Source organism: Cololabis saira, chromosome 13 (assembly GCF_033807715.1).
Source record: "Cololabis saira isolate AMF1-May2022 chromosome 13, fColSai1.1, whole genome shotgun sequence".
NCBI classification, from domain to species: Eukaryota; Metazoa; Chordata; class Actinopteri; order Beloniformes; family Belonidae; genus Cololabis; species Cololabis saira.
The window spans coordinates 6,061,338-6,081,981 of record NC_084599.1 but is presented as its reverse complement, the minus strand read 5'-3'; the positions used below and the strand labels follow the sequence as shown (position 1 = coordinate 6,081,981).

Genomic DNA, 20,644 nt, shown 5'->3' with positions numbered 1-20,644 from the left:
GCCATCATGCCGGTGGACCCCCGCCGCGGCCTGGGGGTTCTACTTGAGCTACTTTCTCGTCAGCAAGAAGGACGACGGACGTCGTCCCATCTTGGACCTGAGGGACCTCGACGAATACATGAAGGTCCTGCCCTTCCGGAAGCTTGACCACAGCAGATGCTCTGCGTTGGTCAGGAGGAAGTGGTTTGCAACTGTGGACCTACAGGGCGCTTGTTTCACGTGCCGGTCGCGGCACGTCACCGGTGGTTCCGGGGGCTCGCCTACCGGGGCCACCGTTGTCGGTTCAGGGTGCTCCTGTGCGGGCTCTCCCTGTCACCGAGGATTTTTTTCACCAGGTGCGTGATGGCAACCCTTGCCCCTCTTATACCTTTGGGCCTGCTGTCGCTACGCCCCCTGCAATGTGGCTGGACAGCCTCGCCTGGATGCCAAGAGGCACGGGCGCAGGCTGGTCAGGGTTTCGCGGGTGTGTGTCTATACCCTTGCACCCTGGAGAGGCGGGACATTCCGGCTGAGGGGTGTGCCCTTAGGCGCTTTCCCCTCCCTGCCGGGAGGCTGTCATCAGTAGTCCTCCCGGGTCCGCACGCGCCACGTCAACGTGCTGGAGCTCTGGGCTCTGCACTTCACACTCTAACATTTTTTGCAACTCCTGTGGGGGAGGCACGTGCCGGTTCGGTCGGACAGTGTGTCCACTGTCCCTTGATCGGCCACCAGAGGGGGCACCGACTCTGCACAGCTGCTGCAGGTGTCCCGGGGCCTCCTAGCGTGGACAGCTCCTCGCCTGCCCGGCCTTCGGGCGATGTTCCTGCCTGGAGACAGGAACCGGGTGACGGACTTCCTCTCCCGGCGCAAGCCGCCTTTGCAGAGGGTCCTCCAGAGGGCTCACGGGCTCCTCTTGGTGACCCCCTTCCGACCGGGGAAACATAGTTTCCACTGCTGCGGAGGCTCTGCTGCGACACAACATGACGCCCCCCAGAGGGACCGTCTTTCCCAGCCGGGGATTCAGGTTTTGCACCCCGACCCCGTCGTTTCAGCTCTGGGTCTGGCCACTGCGGCGCCCGACCCATTGTTGTCAAGCTGTCCTGAACACGTCAGGGCTGGCATCTCGGATGCCCATGTGCCTCCCACCCGCCTCTGGTATGAGTGCGAGTGGGGGAGATTCTCTGCCTGGTGTGCAGACAGGGCAGAGGACCCTGTTCTTTGCCCCGTGGCCACGATCCTGGGGTTCCTTTCGGTCCCTCCTGGATGATGGCCGTGCTCAGTCCACTTTAAGGGTGTATGTGGCGGTCATTTCGTCGCAACATGCCCTGGTTGAGAATGCCACCGTGGGGTGCCACCGGCTGGTTTCTCTTTCTCAGGGGGGCTCGGAGGAGCCCCCCGAGGAGCCCAAAGGCCCCAGTTTTCGATTCCATTCGATTTATTTATATAGCGTCTAATACAACAGATGTTGTCTCTAGACGCTTTCCAGTGGACCAGAACATGAACATGAACATGAACGTTAATATAAACCCCCGAGCAGTGTGGGACCTGCCCATGGTGCTAGGTGCCCTCTCTTCTCCACCCTTTGGGCCCTTGGCCCGGGTGGGCCTGAAGTGGCTCTCTATGGAGATAGCTTTTCTCCTCGCTATGACACCGGCGAAGCGAGTCGATGGGTTACATGCCCTGTCAGTCAGCGGGTACTGCCTGAGGTGGAACCCGGATGGCTCAGGGGCTACGTTGTGGCCGAACGTGGCGTTCCTGCCCAAGGTCCTGCCACGCACTCGTACTAATCGGCCTATCCAGCTTGGTCGGTTCGACCCCGAGCCTGCAGAGAGTGGGCCGAGCCCTTTGTGCCCCGTACGGGCCCTTGCTGCTTATGCTACCGCGCCTGTGCGACGGTCGGAGCAGCTTGTTCTCTGCCATGGTGGCCCCAACAGGGGGCGTGCTGTTTCTGGACAGTGCCGTCCCACTGGGTGGTGGACACCGTCGAGCGCACCCACAGGGCCAGTGGCCGCCCCTTACCAGTGGGGGTGAGGCAGTGAGGCCACACGACCAGAAGCGTTGCAGCTTCTTGGCTGCCCTGAAGGGGGTGCCTCTGGAGGACATCTGCACAGCGGCTTCGTGGACGTCGCCGGACACGTTCTCCAGATTTTACCGGATCAATGTCGCCACTCCCCAACCATTGGGCGTGGTTCTACTCCCGGGTCCTTCTGCCCCTGGTCAGTGAGGTAAGTGACCGGGATCCTACGTGACATTGTTGGTATTCGTCATCCAGTGCTTACAGCACCGCCTGGCGGTCAGCAGGGACGAAATAGAACGAAAGTTACGCCTGTAACTACGGTTCTATGAGTCCCGGATGACCGCCAGGCCTGCCGGTCACTCCGAATCCTCGTGCTCTCGCGAGAAGATTCTAGGAGTCGATCCCATGCTTGACGCCGGAAGATATACCCTTCCGGGGGTCATGCAGGGGTCACGGGTGACGTGACATTGTTGGTATTGTACTCGACATGCACATGCGCGAGGGAAGATATCCAGTGCTTACAGCACCGCCTGGCGGTCATCCGGGACTCATAGAACCGTAGTTACAGGCGTAACTTTCGATATGAACGATATAAGTCGTGCAACGTGTGTGTCTGTTTGTGTGTCTCTGGTTTGGATATACAAAAAAAATAAAACTTTGATTTGACTTCACTACCAGGATAGTTTCTGCTGTCCAAAGGAAGATAACAGTAAAGGAAATTTCCATCCCCTTTCAAAGATGCAGTTACGCTGCAACCCAGAAGTGAGAGAATAATCTTAAGTGTCAGAAAGTATCAATATTTAAGTAATTAGTATTAAGTTAGACAAAACATGGAGAAACTGAACAAACCCTTCCATACAGTGTGTGATATGAATAATGAATGTCACCAATAGTAAGTAAAGATATAAAGGTGATACAGGAACAAGTAGAAACTGAATTATCATACTGAATGCTCTTAATTTATCACATTCATGGTAATACATTCCAGTTGGTCTCCTGCGAAAAGGCCCCATCATTCAACAGGACACCAAAAACAGGCAGATAAGTTTCACCTTCTTCAGTATCTCGTAATATAAATTACTAACTGAGTCATTATATGATATCGTATCTTCATTACGTCTCCGGAAATAAAAATAAAGTTCAAATGGGAAGTAGAAAAAATAGATATCAAATGTTGCATGCTCTGGCTGTATGGCAACGAACATGGTGCCCTCTTATGGTCCATGATGGTTTGTGCACCTGAGAACCAGCGGGTCCTCCTCTGCAGTCAGTCTGACAGCGTAACAGTAGCTCATGGGAAGGTAGACCTGGCGACAGTGACACCATAAGGTAGATGGGTGGGTCGGCATCCAGGAGGGAAACAGCCTGAAACAAATGACAAAAAAAACCAGTCACCCTGAATTTGTGTAGAGCAGATTCCATGTAGCCCTGTGACATAAGACTGCCCCCCCCCCCCCCCCACCCCCCCCTGTTCTGGGTGAAAAGCATGTTGACATCTTGTAGTTTTCATAAAACAAACATGGATAAGTCTGAGTATGCAAATTAGCCTGCAGGAATAAGAGAGTTTTTGCAGAGTTTAATCCGCTGTTATAACTGGCTGACCAACAGGAAATGTGCAAGACAGCTGTTTAGTGGAAAGTGTCATGAGCAAGTGAGTCATTAAACATTAACTATACTGCAAATGCACACATCCACATTCATATTTCAAACTCTTTTCTTATTCAGTCAAAATTCAGTTTAATGTCCTTTATCAGGATGATAAAGAGCGGAGCAGGAGTGTTTAAAAAAGATAACTAAATGGCATGACCTGCAAAGCAGTCAGAATCTCAATCTGACTGAATTTTATGTGGTGGAAATTGTGAAAACAGTCCGTGACGAGTCCGTGACCACAAACCTTATAAGTCACCTGATATGCCAGTTGCTACTCAAGCAAGTTGAATCCTGTTGAAAAACAGTCCATTACAACAATTGTATTGCATTTTTAAAGTTTGTCTTTCAAAACTAAAATGTTCAGTCATTCAATAGAGTCCAAACTAAATGAGTTGAATTAACTTCTTTTAACCGTGCCGACTAAATGACCCACTTTGCAGGTCTGTGATTTAGTCTTCCCATCTATCCTGAAGTGCATTTCACTTTTACTCTCCTGTGTAAAAACAGACATCCTGACAAACAAGCCATTGAAAGAGGAGTTCAGTTGTTGATTGACAAGCAGCTGCCCAGTGGAGACTGGCCACAGGTAACCCTGCAAATATACTCGGATAATATACAATATCTCTCACTCTGCCATGAATGCAGATAATTACATAATGGATTAATTCTATAAGAAGTATACTATATGAGCATGAACTGTGTTTTTTCTTTTTTCCCCCAGGAGAACATTGCTGGTGTGTTCAACAAGAGCTGTGCCATCAGTTACACCTCCTACAGAAATGTCTTCCCAATCTGGACCCTCGGCCGGTTCTCACGGCTTTACCCCACTAGTCCGCTGGCTGGGAAAGTGAAGCTATGACGGAACAGTATCAGTTTATACTCCAGGGTGGGAAAATGAAACACACAGGCAGCCACTCAGACAGTAAAGGGACAGAATTGTTTGGGTTTAAAAAAAAAAAAGAAACAATGTGAATCTTGAACACTTCAGATGTTTCCAAAGTTGAATCCATCAAACAATTTAAGAGATTTCCAAATGTCTTAAATACCCTTTTTAACGTTCCAGTATGACTTGATTCTGCTTTTGAATATTCTGTTTTATCAAGTGTGAAGCCACAATGATGCCCATACTTAGTATCCATATCATGTAAGTATTTGTTCTGTTGTGCTGATCTTAATGACTCTTCAGTAAATGTACTCCTGGCTTGCCTCATGTGGTTTTGTTCTATAAACATCAAATGCCTTGGATGTCACTGTGGCTATCTGACGTGATTCTAGTCAACAAGCATTGTTAACTGTATTGATCAGTTTCTAATTGTAAATACGACACAGAACGATGCTGCTGGAACAGGACAAATATTTCGAAACCCCTCTGGTCCACTGATGTCATGTTTTAGCTTGCACGTTTCTGAGGAAGTTCTTACACGTGCACACTGCAGCCCCCATTTGTGTTGACTCTCCTGTTTGCTTCAGCTGTCCTTCATGCAGCAATCTCCGAAGTAGTGGAAGTAGAAAGAATTCAAACCTGCAACCTTTAAACTACAAGTCAGCTTCTGTAATTTGAAGCAGAGTAACAGAAGTTACAGAAGATGAAGCCTATATCATCTCTGATTTGATGCAAAAAAGGCTTATTACAAAGACTTGGAATGAGATACTCAACATTGCAAAAACTTACTGCATGTTGAATTGTGTACAATATATATAAAAATGTTTTCTTGATTGAACTGACATTGTTTGTTTTGGTGTTTTTTCCCCTATGTAAAATGAAGCAAGCATCAAGTTTGTTTACCCTTTGACCACTAGCGTTGCTGGTGACACACCGAAATTTCCAAGATGAATTCAGGGTGCGGATAAGTTGAGATGGTGGTGATGAAATCCTAAATGCGTCAGTAGAAGAGGCTATTGGCCCATATCTTGACACATCTTGAACGTTCTTCCCGGCAACATACTTATGAGTCAATAATTAAATCATTCATTCAAAAGAAAAGATGTTCATACTTGTGGCATATTTGTGTAGCTGCAATTTTTGCATTGAACCGTAGAAACGCACCCAGAATCTTTTCAGTCACAACCGTGACGAAATCTTGCTATTAATGATGAATATCTGAGAGAACTGGTTAGGCCTGTCTTCTGACATGTACTCTTTGTTCAGAGGCTGATTAAAATGCTGATAAGAAACCTGGTTGTGGTTAACCTCAGCGTGATGGCTGATTGATTATCCTGTGCTTTAAAAAAACTATTCTTGGCTTGTATTCAGATGCACGGTGAAGTTTAGGCACAATGAGATGTCTGTTCATGTTTAAGCATTAATTAAGTAAAAATCAAATGTATTGATTTGCTTCAAGCCTTTCGCCATGTCTCTGGCTCTTTCTGTATGGCTGTATGTGCTGCCATGTTGCACAACTATTTTGGGACCATAATGAATCAGACTTTCCAGTGTCAACAACCTTTCTGCAGTGATCTGGGGCCTCATCTATAAAGCTTGCTTGCGCAGAAAAAGCGCCTGAAAGTTGCGGAAGCCACCTTCTACGCAAATCCTCGGATCTAAAAAGAAAAAACTAACCGAAAAATCGGCGTATCTTTACGGCAACCCTCACCCTCCCGTAAAGGCTGAATTATGGTTCTGCGTCAAAACGACGCCGTGTCTACGGCGTGTGGTTTTTGTACACGCAGAGGACACGCCGTCACATGCGCCGTCTCTGACGTGCACCTCCTGAAAATTGTAACTACGCGTCGAGGAGACGCAGACCACACGCAGACCGAGAGGGCTGTGATTGGTTCGTTTGAAAGCGAAGCATTTCCGGTTTCCGGTTTGAATCAGTAGTGAACTTCCAGGGCTTTTTTCTTCGTTTATATGTGATTTTTTTTTGTTTTTGTTTTTTGCACAATAGTTGTCCTTATTTCTTTGATTTACTGTGACCGGAAAAAGTCGGATAAACCATTCAGAAAAAGATTGCTAACTAGTGGCCGCGGGGGGTACTGCACCGCGACCAAATGGAGAGACGGAGAACTCTGAACGATTCGTGACGGCATCACGGGTGCGCCGTGTGCTCTGCGTGTGTGTGACGCAGAACCATACCCGCACCTTAAAGGCTGAATTATGGTTCTGCGTCAAAACGACGCCGTGCCTACGGCGTGTGGTTTTTGTACACGCAGAGGACACGCCGTCACCTGCGCCGTCAGTGACGTGCACCTCCCGAAAATTGTAACTACGCGTCGAGGAGACGCAGACCACACGCAGACCGAGAGGGCTGTGATTGGTTCGTTTGAAAGCAAAGCATTTCCGGTTTCCGGTTTGAATCAGTAGTGAACTTCCAGGGCTCTTTTCTTCGTTTATATGTGATTTTTTTTGTTTTTGTTTTTTGCACAATAGTTGTCCTTATCTCTTTGATTTACTGTGACCGGAAAAAGTCGGATAAACCATTCAGAAAAAGATCGCTAACTAGTGGCCGCGAGGGGTACTGCACCGCGACCAAATGGAGAGACGGAGAACTCTGAACAGTTCGTGACGGCGTCACGGGTGCGCCGTGTGCTCTGCGTGTGTGTGACGCAGAAGTATACTCAGCCCTTAATAAAGGCTGAATTATGGTTCTGCGTCAAAACGACGCCGTGCCTACGGCGTGTGGTTTTTGTACACGCAGAGGACACGCCGTCACATGCGCCGTCAGTGACGTGCACCTCCCGAAAATTGTAACTACGCGTCGAGGAGACGCCGACCACACGCAGACCGAGAGGGCTGTGATTGGTTCGTTTGAAAGCGAAGCATTTCCGGTTTCCGGTTTGAATCAGTAGTGAACTTCCAGGGCTTTTTTCTTCGTTTATATGTGATTTTTTTTGTTTTTGTTTTTTGCACAATAGTTGTCCTTATTTCTTTGATTTACTGTGACCGGAAAAAGTCGGATAAACCATTCAGAAAAAGATCGCTAACTAGTGGCCGCGGGGGGTACTGCACCGCGACCAAATGGAGAGACGGAGAACTCTGAACGATTCGTGACGGTGTCACGGGTGCGCCGTGTGCTCTGCGTGTGTGTGACGCAGAACCATACCCGCACCTTAAATGAGCACGCCGCGCTCGCTCGCTCTGGGCGCAGACCCAAGTAATCGATCCCCGATCCTGGCGGATCTAAACCTACTCTGTGCAAAATGAAGGATTTTCTCTTTAAATACACACCATTTCTCTTACTATTAAACCTAGAGCTAGCTGAGGGTCTTCTTCTCCTCATTTGGTTGGGAGTTGCTATGCAGTCCCGCGGCCCCCGCGGCCCACATGTACAAAACTGATTTTTTTTCGCGGCCCACTAGATGGCGCTCGCGGCCCAAGTGTGGGCCGCGGCCCTATGGTTAAGAATCACTGATCTACAACATCTAGGTCTCCGTGAAAGTCAGTGTCACGGTGGCTGTATACCTCTCATTAATTCTGACACCAAACCATGGATCTGCGCCAAACAGGCTGCAGGGAGCCACTGCGCATGCTCAGCAGGCTCATCCATATGCATTTCTGGGCGTGTAAAGGGGCGGATTCAGCTACGCAACCTTCCAGCTGGACTGCGTGGAAGTCTGCGTGCACATGGTTTTATTGATCCGGATTTTTTTTTGCGCCCGGCATTTTCGGCTTTTGAGCGTACGTGCACTTTTAGTATGACTCCTACGCAGTCCATTTTAAATGAGGCCCCTGCTCTGTAAACGTTAAACACTTGCAAACATTTATTCTCATCAAATATATGAGGACTGGAGTGTTACATCCGACTCTAAATCTGAGACTTAGCTAACCCTAACCCTTGACATGCCAATCCTTAGTCTTTTGCAGAAAATTCAGCTTTTAACTAACTAGATTTCTTGAGAGTCATGACGTGAGATTAAATAACTGCTTTCACTTGGCATAATTTATGTGGCACTTTTCAAACACGAGTGCAGCCCATGGATTTACAGAACAAAAGGGAAAAAAAGTGTGATGTGAAAGATTAATAACATAAAGCGGTAAGGAAATTGCAGTAACAGTAACAGATTGTAATAAAAGCAATTAGTATGAATATCAACAGTTAAAAAAAACTATAAAAAAGAAAAGGAATCATATTAAAACAAATGTTGAACAAAAATAATGTTTTTACAACGCTATTTCAAAATAGGTGTGTTTTATAGGTAGAGAGGTTGTCAACAATTCATGGCATCTGGTTCATCAAGAAAGAAGTCTGGAAACTTAAACTTCTGCTTCCGTTCTAGACCTGGAAAATCAGTAATCAAGACAATCCTAACAGGGGGGCTAACATGGCATTCTTGGAGGTGCCCGTCAGCTTTTTGGATCAAATAAAACAGAAATATAAGGCTTTTTTAAAATTAATTTAATACAATGTGGCTGCCCAGCTAAGATGCCACTGCCTTAGACCTTCCTATGTGTAACAGTTGCACTGACTTGTTTTTCAGTGTGGCTTCAGGACAGGAGGATGATGAATGTGATGCCACCAAAATAGGGAGCCGAGTGCTGCAGAGTAATCAAACAAGACCAAAACTCTTCATACAAACCTTTATTATGTAAATGAATAACTGGCTGTCCTAAGAACTTTAATGATAAAAAGAAGGATACATATGGTTAAAATACCTAGATCAAGAGTGTATCAGGATCAGTTGCAAGTAGTTGATCCGAGTATAGAAATATTGATGAGGGAACATCCTTAAGCAGCTTAATAGGGCAGTGTTCAACAGTCATCATTCATGGCTGAGAAGCCCTGGTCGCTGACAGCAACACAGACAGACTCAAGACAGATACAAAAAAAATAGTCCAAACAAGAGTCTAAATCAAGCCTCCACCATTAACGTTTTTTGACTCAACTTTAAACTTAAACTCTCTAAGACTCTATAAAGGCTCTGAAGATCTGATGTAGTACATGACTCCTGATAGTTGTACATACTTTAAACTCCTTACCCTGTGATCTGGGATACCAAAATGACTCCAACTTTAGAATACATAATACTAATGACTGGACATTTGCTAGTCTAAAAAGCCTTATTTCGCAAAGTACTCGGCTCTTTAAAGATGACTAAACATTTGAATTAGATTTTGCTCTTCCAAGTCTTGACTTGAGGCTGGATTTATGAACCGTCATGGCAGGTAAATCTAATAAATCAATGCTAAGTAGTGTTCTGGAAAGTAAATAAACCTGAACTTTGTTGTACAAAGCATGACTGCAAGCACGTTTCAGCCCAAAAAAACTTTCAAACAGGTTTGTGATATGATAGCATCACACGGGTGGACTGAAGGTGAGGAAATTGTGTCAACAAAGAGTCTTGTCAGACATGCCATGGAAAAGACAAAAAAAATGAACATTTACGCATTAAACGTCAAGCTTATTTGATGTATTAGTTTAAAACGTATATTAATTGAGTGATTCGTTTCAAAAGCAATATGAAACACAAGTTTACTAGATCTGTTAAAACTTTTTGTACAGTGTAAGTATCACACACACTCCCACTTAACGCTCTCCATGGAAGCAGGGGGACTGAGCACGTAAAGAGGACTGACGAAGGTTGAGGTGTGGCTTCACATAAAAAGAGCAGAGCTGAGTGTCAGATTTGTTGATCCTCTCACCTTAACAGTAAGTTCACATCCGCAGACCTCTGAAGACGATCTGCTCTCCTGCAACTTAGAAAAACCAGAGAGCATAATGGTCTATACGCGCTGTGATGTTGATAGCTGTCACAGTTTACTGTAATTTTAAGGTCTGTAGTTTAAATATATTGTTTTATTCTCCTTTGTGTGTGAACAGGTACTTTGGTAGTTCAAGGAGATCTACGCGTGGATTCTTCAGTTTGAAGATTTGAAGTTTTGAAATGGAAAGACACGGGCGCGGTAAATACCATCTTCTTATCCAAGTGCTCAGACAAGGTATGAAACACTTGTCATTTATATTTACTTTTTTGTATAATTCATTCCAGGAGGACACTGTCATCGAGGAGGGCATGGACATGGGCATGGACATGGACATGGGCATGGACATGGCCATGGACATGAACATGGGCATGGGCATGAACATGGGCATGGGCATGAACATGGGCATGGACATGGCCATGGACATGAACATGGGCATGGGCATGGACATGGGCATGGGCATGGACATGGACATGGACATGAACATGAACATGAACATGGGCATGGGCATGGACATGGACATGGACATGAACATGGGCATGGGCATGGGCATGGGCATGAACATGAACATGAACATGGGCATGGACATGGACATGGGCATGGACATGGACATGAACATGGGCATGGGCATGGACATGGACATGAACATGAACATGGGCATGAACATGAACATGGGCATGGACATGGGCATGGGCATGGTGGTTGCCAAGGACATGGGCAAGGTGGTTGCCAAGGACATGGGCAAGGTGGTTGCCAAGGACATGGGCAAGGTGGTTGCCATGGTCATGGTCATGGACATGGCCATGGACATGGGCAAGGTGGCTGCCATGGACATGAACAAGGGCCTAAATGTTGTCGCAGACGCAGGCACAAGCGTGGTCATAAGCATCGCAAATGTCACAAAAAGGGGAAGGAATGTCACGGGGTAAGTTTCAGTTTCAGCAGCCAGAACAAAGCAGATTCTTTCTTATGCAGGAGGATAATAGAATGCACTACACATTGTGTGTTAGTGCAGTCTCTAATTTTGGTTTGTAAGGCAGCTAAATGATTATGCTTTTTCAGCTATTTCAAATTCATAAACCAATGTATGCATATCATGACATTGGGAGCGTTAAATGCTACTAATTTTAACAGTGAATGTATATTTTTGCACACAAAAATATCTGTAAGTAAGAGTGATAACTAAAAAAAAAAAAAATCAGTTTGATATATGCATCCACGTGATATCTAAAACAACTGTCTCTGATTTCTGTTTTACTTGCAGTCTTCCAGCAGCTCCTGCAGCAGCAGCAGCAGCAGCAGCGACTCTGACTAAATGGACAATTTCTGGAAACTTTCCAACTTTCAATCGCTCTTTAATTTTGCAGCATTAAGTTTGGCTATACTCATAATTCATGATTACAATTGAACTGAAAGCAATTTACATTTTTGAAAGTTTAAACAAGCCTTTAACTGGACATACACACAACATATAATGAGCTTGCACTGATTGTGTGGATTCAATGTTTTCTCCATGTTTGTTTTAAGTTCTGATGTAATTAATTTCAAAGTATAAAATAAAGATAGATAATTTAAAACTTCATTATAATTCTTGTCTGTGTTCTTCTTAAGTCGGCCACTGATATAGTTTCAGGAGGTCCAAATGCATTTTTACTACCCCCAAATGAAATCATAGTAATACTTGATGTATTATGACTTGTTCATATTGTAAATATAGACCTACTGTTATCGACAGATTTTTGGGGACTTGATGTTGATGACTCCTTTCACTATAGTTCATTTTAGAGTTTAAACCTTATGATATGATGATTTGAGTTTGATGGAGCACTTCCTTGCTTATCTAGTGCGTTAAGCGTTTTTAGATTGGATCCCGCTAATATTGCTGGATGATGAACGCGAGTTGAACGTGTGTTGGTAATGTTTTTTGTTGGGTCATTTTTGTTTTTGGCAATTTATTGTTATTTGTGACCTTGGGCCTGAAGGTGAGTTGAAGGGAGGGAGTGTAGGGATGGTAATCGAAAGCCAGTTTTCAAAGAGAACCAGTTCCCAGTAGTTGGATTCGGTGGAATTGTGAACCCATGATTACGTTTATAGGTTCTGCCAACATCTGCCAACACACTTGCGTGATGATGTCGTGCACACACTTTGTATTTTGTCTCAAAATGTTTCCAACATGGCGTGGAGACAGAAACGCACTAAAGTTTGATTATATTTCACGAAAAATGACAATACTAGGGCCCGGTGCAACCATAGACTGTATATAACAATGGACAACGCGTTCGGTCACGTGACCCATTGGTTTTCTGAAAACCAGTTTTCCTTCATACAGAGCACAGCCATATTGTTTCATTCTGTTCCGTTTGTATTCACACTAAACTATACAGAATGGATGGTTAAAGCAATATCCATGCTTACTTATAACTTTATTTTATGAACCTTTCACAAACATATCGTCCTGACCAGCATCACTTTGTATACAGTGTCCCACTCAAATGTGTTCCCTGGCCACCTTAAACTAGGAACAACAATCCTATTGTTACCGTACATATATCACTCAGCTGATCATTGTAATAATAATAATAATACTACATTTTATTTGTAAAGCACGTTTCATGAATAATCTCAATGTGCTTACATAAACAAATGAAAAAAAAAATCCATCCATCCATCCATTATCTATACCCGCTTTATCCCTTGCGGGGTCACGGGGGTCTGCTGGAGCCTATCCCAGCACAGGTCACCAGTCCATCACAGGGCCACATATAAACACACAAACCATGCTCACAACCACACTCACACTCACACCTACGGGCAATTTAGAATCACCAATTAACCTAATATGCATGTTTTTGGACTGTAGGAGGAAACCAGAGTACCCGGAGAGAACCCACGCAAGCACGGGGAGAACATGCAAACTCCACACAGAAAGGCCCCTGCCGAGCCTGGGAGTCGAACCGGGAACCTTCTTGCTGTGAGGCAACAGTGCTAACCACTAAGCCACCGTGAAAAAAAAATCAAGACACATAAAAGACTAGAAGTAAAAAAGGATAAAAATAATAAAAAAATGCCAGGGAAAGCCTTTGTGATTGTGATTGTATTTATGTCACAATGTTCATTTGAAAAGGTTCCTGTTTTTCAGCTTAATCCAGCTTTGATTTAATTGAAGTTGAGTGCAAAATATTGGTGCATACTTAAAATTAAAGTGTTAATGTAACCAAAGTCATTTGTACTATATTTGTACTATATGTAACTGGATGAGAATCAAGAATCGATAAGGAACCGAATAAATTCTTAACAATTCCCATCCCTAGATTGAAGGCGAGTCGCAAGGCATTATTCTCGTAACATAACGTCACCTGTGTGGGCGTGTAGATTGACGTATGTTCCTACATCAGCAAGATGGTGCAGGTGTTGTTTTCAAACGGAGGATGGGCGTTTTTTGGCTGTGTTCTGGTTCTTGCAAACCCCCGGTTAGTCATTTCTTTTTCTTTTTTTTTTCCCCCTTGTCTGAATATATATACCATGCTAGGAAGAACCTAAAGCATGTATATGTATATATATATATATATATATATATATATATATATATATATATATATATATATATATATATATATATATATATATATATATATGTATATATATATATATATATATATATATATATATATATATATATATATATATATATATATGCATTTTTGATATAAAATATATAGGATATATTTTATATATATAATTATATATATATAATTATATATAATTCTCACAGGGGTACATACCCCTGTGTGTGACATCCACTGCTAGTCCAAGACGCGAAAAACACATGGAAACGCACAATGAGCACATGAGCCCTGGAAATCTGCAAGAGAAAAAACAAACAGACACGAGAACAGGCAGAGATACGAGCAGCAACTATCCCAGGTACCCGGGACCCAATCAAAGCTAGGCTAGATTACCGCGACTATCTGACTCCCAAAACTGCGGAGCGAGCATGCAGGTGAACGAGCAGATGTGTATTTCTGTGTAGCCATCCATCCATCCATCCATTTTCTATAATAATAATAATAATAATAATAATAATAATAATAATAATAATAATAATAATAATAATAATAATTAAAGCTGCAAGCAGCGATGAACGGGCCCTCGCGCGTGCAATTTTCCATAAAAGTCAAGGACTCAAAGCCGAGTCCGATGACACCACCCATGACTCTTTATGCTGAACCATTAAAAAGTTATGGCAGAAAATAGGAACTATCAAATATCGACCAATCAGAAGAAGGGGCGGGGCTAATTTGTACCAATTATGGTCAAGGACTCAAAACCGAGTCCGATGACACCACCCACAACTCTCTAAATCAAACCATTCAAAAGTTATGGCAGAAAATAGGAACTATAAAATATCGACCAATCAGAAGAAGAGGCGGGGCCAATTTGCACCAATTATGGTCAAGTACTCAAAACCGAGTCGGATGACACCACCCACATGTCTTTATCACAACCCGTTCAAAAGTTATGGCAGAGAATAGGGACTATCAAATATTGACCAATCAAAAGAAGGGGGGGGGGGGTAATTTGCACCAATTTTGGTCAAGGACTCAAAACCGAGTCAGATGACACCACCCACGAGTCTGTATGTCAAAACATTCAAAAGTTATGCCAGAAAATAGGATCTATCAAATATCGACCTATCAGCTACTAGTATCACTTCCTGTTTAACGTTGAAGTTTGACGCCACGACTACGCCATTTCACGAAAACTCACGATTTTGATAACTTTTCATATCCAATGTCTGAAGATGATTCTGAGCGAATTTGACGTTGGTGTGATAAAATCCCTAGGACTAGTTCGTTCAAATATGATGTGTGACAATGGCGAACAATCGGTCATTTGATTCAAATTGGCCGACTTCCTGTTGGTGTTAGGGTATTGGTCCAGAGAGACTTTTTGGTGCGTCTTGACATGTTGTACATGTGTAGTGAATTTCGTTTTTCTATGTCAATCTGGGGCGACGAGCTCGATTGTATTATTGTATACATTTTCAAGGGGGCAATACAGAGCCATTTTGCGACGCCCGTTAATGCAAACCATTAAATATCAAATTTTTCGCCAGGCCTGGCTTGTGTGCAAAATTTGATGAAGGGGCCCTTGCACCCTTGTGCACGTTCAGTCGTGCTGCAGTGGAAGCGCTTGTATGACTTGCATGTAGATGTCTTCAGGCCTGGACATTTCTCTATATCAAACCATTCAAAAGTTATGGCAGAAAGTAGGAACTATCAGATATCGACCAATCAGATGAAGGGGGGGCGCACTTTTTGGCGTCTATCGTCGCCACAGTAACGCTTTTGACTGAGAAAAGTGATGCGCATCTTCGCAGGATCGAAACGCACATTTTGATGTATAACACACCTGGGTGCCCGTTACGGTTCGGGCGAAGAAGTGGCCGAAGAAATGGCATAAATTGCGCCAAAATTACACGATTAATTCAAAATGGCCATGGCACCAACAGACTTTTCTTTAAGTTGCGACATGATACAGGTGTGTACCGATTTTCGTGCATGTACGTCAAACCGTATTGTGGGGCTTGAGGCACAAAGTTTTCTAGGGCGCGCTGTTGAGCCATTAGGCCACGCCCATTAATGCAAACCTTTAAATATCAAATTTTTTGCCAGGCCTGGCTTGCGTGCAAAATTTGGTGACTTTTGGGGCACGTTTAGGGGGGCAAAAAGGCCCTCATTTCGTCGGAAGAAAAACGAGGAAAATAAAAATAAAAACGACGAGAACTCCTACAGATACATTAGGGCCTTCGCACTGTAAGTGCTCGGCCCTAATAATAATAATAATAAATTAGTAATTTTTTTTGTCCTGCTGATGGAGGCCCAAAATTTTGTGCGTCTTCCATCGCAGGACCCTTACATACCCACACTCACCAACAAAGACATGGACACTCATTCACTCACCATTTCCCCCTCCCCGGGGGGGGTCCAGCACCGCCATGTAGCCCCCTGGGCAGCACGGCGAGCCCCGCCAGGACCCGGGCACCGCGACCACCCCGCCCCAGGCCGACGAGGGAACGCGGGCGATGTAGGCCCCACTCCCGCCCCTTGTGTTGAGTGCATGTGGCTAATGCAATAAAAACAGGGAGGGGGAGGTCAGGGTGTCATATTTGATAATGACCTCCCCTTCCAAATACGCTAAGTATCCTTGTTAAGTGTATCTCTATTAATTGTTGAGTGTGCGGTGTCTAAGATGTTAGCACCAGGGCACGTGGGACAGTGTCCCCCAATGCCCCGGACCCCCCGACCCCTCGGACCTACACGACTCACGTGGTGGGGGGGGGGGCGCATAAGGGGGAGCGGAGGCCGAAGCCAGGAGGCACCCACGCTCCCCAGCCGGCCATTCAGGTTGACGGGGGCCGGCCCACCGAGCCGGGCCAGGGCCCCACCGCACCTCCAGGAGCGCCCCCCGGACGCCGCCGGAGCCACCAGGCAATGTGTGCAGAGAATGCATATCGCATTTAAGTTTAAGAAGCTTGGTAGCCTTTTTTTAGTTGGTTAACGATGCATAGTGTTTGTACATGTTAATCTCTGTTGGAGATGTTTTTTACTTCAGATTTTTTGCCAGTGTTAGACAGTGTTAATGTTTGTCACATTATTATTAACCTCCGTTGTACAGAGGACTTGTTGACATAGGCTTCTAGGATTGGCCTGACATTTTTTTCATTTGAATAAGTGAGGACTTTGCGTTTCAGATGGAACTTCTAAGCCTCCTATAATTTCATGTGATTGTTTTGTTTTGCTGATATAATGCACAGATGTGTCATTAATAAAGGAGCTTATGGTTAATATTTTGGTTCCTTATTTATAACATCAAACTGGCTACTATGGACTGAAATGCTTGTGCTCAATGCTTAATATAATATTCAAATAAGGAAATCTTGGTGGAAAGTGGTGCTTTGTCATTATGGCATGTTTTATTAAAAGTAGGTCAATATCAACTTCATTAAGTTTGCACAATGCATGGTTTCAAAATGAACTTGCATTTAAAATAATATTTCTTTATCTGAATATTATATTTAACATTCACAATGACTAAATCTGGAGACAATTAATACATAATTCATATGTAAACTAGATATATTCAAATGTATACAAATGTATTATATATACATAAGTCTTCGTCTTTGAGTGCAAAATACATTTTGAAAACCCCCAAATTTTCAAATTGTGTGGCCCTCTCCATACAGTCCTTTTGCAGATGTGGCCCCCGGCCGAATATAGTTGAATACCACTGTCCTACGGGGTCACTTACTCTGCTTCTTTATAGCACTATATCTTTTTCAATATTTCTGTTTATAATTTTTTTCTTTAAGTTTATTGTAGGTGTATTTGTGTTGCCTTGGGCTGCTCTGCCCCTTTGGTTAAGATAAATGAATGAATACATAGAATAAGAAATAGGCCTAAAAATCCAGTTTTGCACCAACCTAGTTCAAAGGAACAAAGTTAGCTGCTATAGAACTCCAACTCCAGCCACACCTGACACGTTTGCCTGGGTCGGATACCAGTGATGACATGTTGGCGGTCGGTCTGCTCCTCGTTTTCATACCTGAGCAGCAAGCCAACAAAAGCAATCCTAGATGCAAACCAAGATTAGCCCTTAAAAACATAAATATAAAAGCTCTGGGCCTGAGGGTGAAATCCTCCCGTGAGTGACCCAAAAAAAGAAAAGAAAATAATATCAAGCTTTTTGTGACCCAGTCAGAAAGCACCGAAAGACTCATATAGTATATTTCTTACAGCATGAAAATGAAAAAATTATACAGAATATTTGCTTCAAATTTACATTATAATTAATATAATCCAGTTGTCATGGAACCTTTTCTAAACTGCTTAACTAAAATATCATGAGGACATAAAAAGATTATATCTGTCTTTTCAGCAATCTTCCAGTTGTCACAGGGACTGAATAAATGAAGATGTTTGGATGTGAAGAGAAATTAAACCAACTGCTTCCTGGAAACTCTCATCCACACATCTTCTGTTGTAACAGTGTGATTTATCACCTACATTTTCAAAGCATGTTTTCTTTTTTTTTTTTTTTTTTTATTTTTAAATGTCAGAAGCGACAAGTTCTTCAAAAAATCTGGAATTTTTTGGTCAGATATCATAATTATGTACGGAGCCCCTCTGGTGAAATTTGAAAAGAATAAAATAATGCGTGGCCACGCATTAATAACTCGTGGCCACGAGTTAATATCTCGTGGCCACGAGATAATTAATGCGTAGCCACGAGATAATTAATGCGTGGCCACGAGTTATTAATGCGTGGCCACGCATTATATTATCATATAATGTTATTACTACACTCGCCATGACAATACTCTTGCTCTTTAATATAAATAGACTATAATTACTGTTATTAATGATGAATAACCATCCCACCAAGGAAGTTGCATCCACGAAGTCCAGACAGTAGGTTATAATGCCATCCACGAGTAAAATAATGCGTGGGCACGAGATACTTAATGCGTGGCCACGCATTGATTATCTCGTGGCTACGAGTTATTAATGCGTGGCCACGAGTTATTAATGCGTGGCCACGCATTATTTTATTTTTTTCAAATGTCACCAGAGGGGCTCCGTACATATGCTTTGTGGCATAATACTTACAAATGATTTAAAACTCCTCAAGCAGAAAAGGCTTTACATACTGTATTGCATACCAGCATAAAATCTCCAGAGAATGGCTTTTCTCTAACCCAAGCGTAGGAAATATAACATTTATTTATCAAGGAATCAGTGTGTTTAGGGACTAATATGCATAAATATTTCAATTAAGCAATCAAATCGTTGATGATTATGACTGCATTAGATTATAATCATAATTCTTCCTGTAGAACCCATGTCTTTGAATGGAAAAGCAACCAATACAATGAAAGCTTTATTTCATTTGACATCGTATGATTTTTCCTACTCTGCTTGTCTTAAGGTGTGTTGTTGGTCTTACGTACCCGGGGAAGGTTGAATTGAAACCTTTGTGCAGCGATATTGTTTTTAGGTGCACACCCACACGTTCCTTGTAAAGTATAATGAATCACTTGACAACATTTTTCTTTCAACACTCCTGCACATCTTTCATTTATGATACATTAAGCTTTGGGATAATACTACTTAGTATTTGGACGACCTGCAATAGAAAATGCATTTTTGGGCCAAATGTCAGTGTTGTTTTTTATGTTTTTTCCTTTTTTACATTGTGTGCTTTTTTTTCACAGGGAGTGTTGTTTGGCTTGGGGCAGGGGGATATAAAACTGTTGGACAAAGTCGACTAGGGCATTGTCCACTGTGCAAGTTGACTGTTGACGTAGCAATGAACTTAAAGAGCAGGTTAGAATTTTTTCAAAAATTATACCTGACCTTATGTGAAAATGACTATGTGAGAGGTTAATGTAGGATTTAATATGTTTTACAAGACATAAGGGCACGTATTCAGAGGAAAAAGTGGCTGATTTTAGCCAAGCTCCTACAAACGCTTTTTTTTTCGAACACCGCGTCATATGACGCAGCAGGAGGGAGACGTCTCCACAGCTCTGCCCCATCTGACTGTGCAGACCCCGTCCACACGTAGCCGGTATCTGCAAAACCCAAGATATTTTCCTACGTTTGGACCTGTCATCTACATGAAAACGCAAATAAACGAATGTTTAAAAATCTCCGGGCAAAGTGAAGATTTTTGAAAACTCTGTTTATGTAGATGCGTGTAGACAGAGACAGAGAGCAGTTCTGCGTTTTCGAACGTCACATTATGCTCCAAAACAACAACAAATCTGCTCTGAGTCTGACGTCTAACGTGCAACCTTTGTTTACTGCAGAACTACTGATGATCCACCATCTGTTCTCCAAGCTATTTATTAAATAAATGGTCTCTGCTCTGGACAGCCGTTTACTGCGTTACACCGACGCAGAGCCTACGCCGTAGGGTACACGGCGACGCGCAGCCCTACGCCGTACCCTACGGCGTAGGGCTGCGTCGATTTAACGCGGCAGCTCCGTGGGGTGACACGGGGGAGCTCGAGCTCGTTACCGAGAAGGAGACGCGGATCCCGGGGAAACTGCGCTGCGGAGGCCCGAAGGCCGGAAGAACAGATGATCTACAGCAGGGCTATTCAATTGGCGACCCGCGGGCCACATGCGGCCCGCCAGGAGCTTTTATGTGGCCCCTGGTCATATTTCAAAAAAGGGGGTGTTTGTTGAAAAAAAAAAAAATAATATTTTTTTTATATTTTTTATATTTTTATAACTGGCTACTATGGACTAAAATGATTGTGCTCAATGCTTAATATAATGTTCAAATAA

General features: G+C 43.6%; 1 protein-coding gene across 5 annotated transcripts; it reads left to right on the top strand.

Moving 5' to 3' along the window:
• Positions 1-10,174: 10,174 nt before the first annotated feature.
• LOC133458031 (uncharacterized) lies at positions 10,175-11,858 on the top strand. 5 transcript variants are annotated; one of them, XM_061737502.1, is made up of 4 exons: positions 10,175-10,233; positions 10,405-10,487; positions 10,574-11,211; positions 11,551-11,858. In XM_061737502.1, the coding sequence occupies exons 3-4, from the start codon at positions 10,598-10,600 to the stop codon at positions 11,657-11,659; spliced, it is 723 nt and encodes a 240-aa protein (XP_061593486.1). In that variant the 5' UTR covers positions 10,175-10,233; positions 10,405-10,487; positions 10,574-10,597; the 3' UTR covers positions 11,660-11,858. The 5 variants fall into 5 exon arrangements, with proteins under 5 accessions (XP_061593486.1, XP_061593483.1, XP_061593485.1 ...); XM_061737499.1 differs by lacking the exon at positions 10,175-10,233 and adding an exon at positions 10,239-10,318; XM_061737501.1 differs by lacking the exon at positions 10,175-10,233 and adding an exon at positions 10,280-10,323.
• The last annotated feature ends 8,786 nt before the right edge of the window (positions 11,859-20,644 follow it).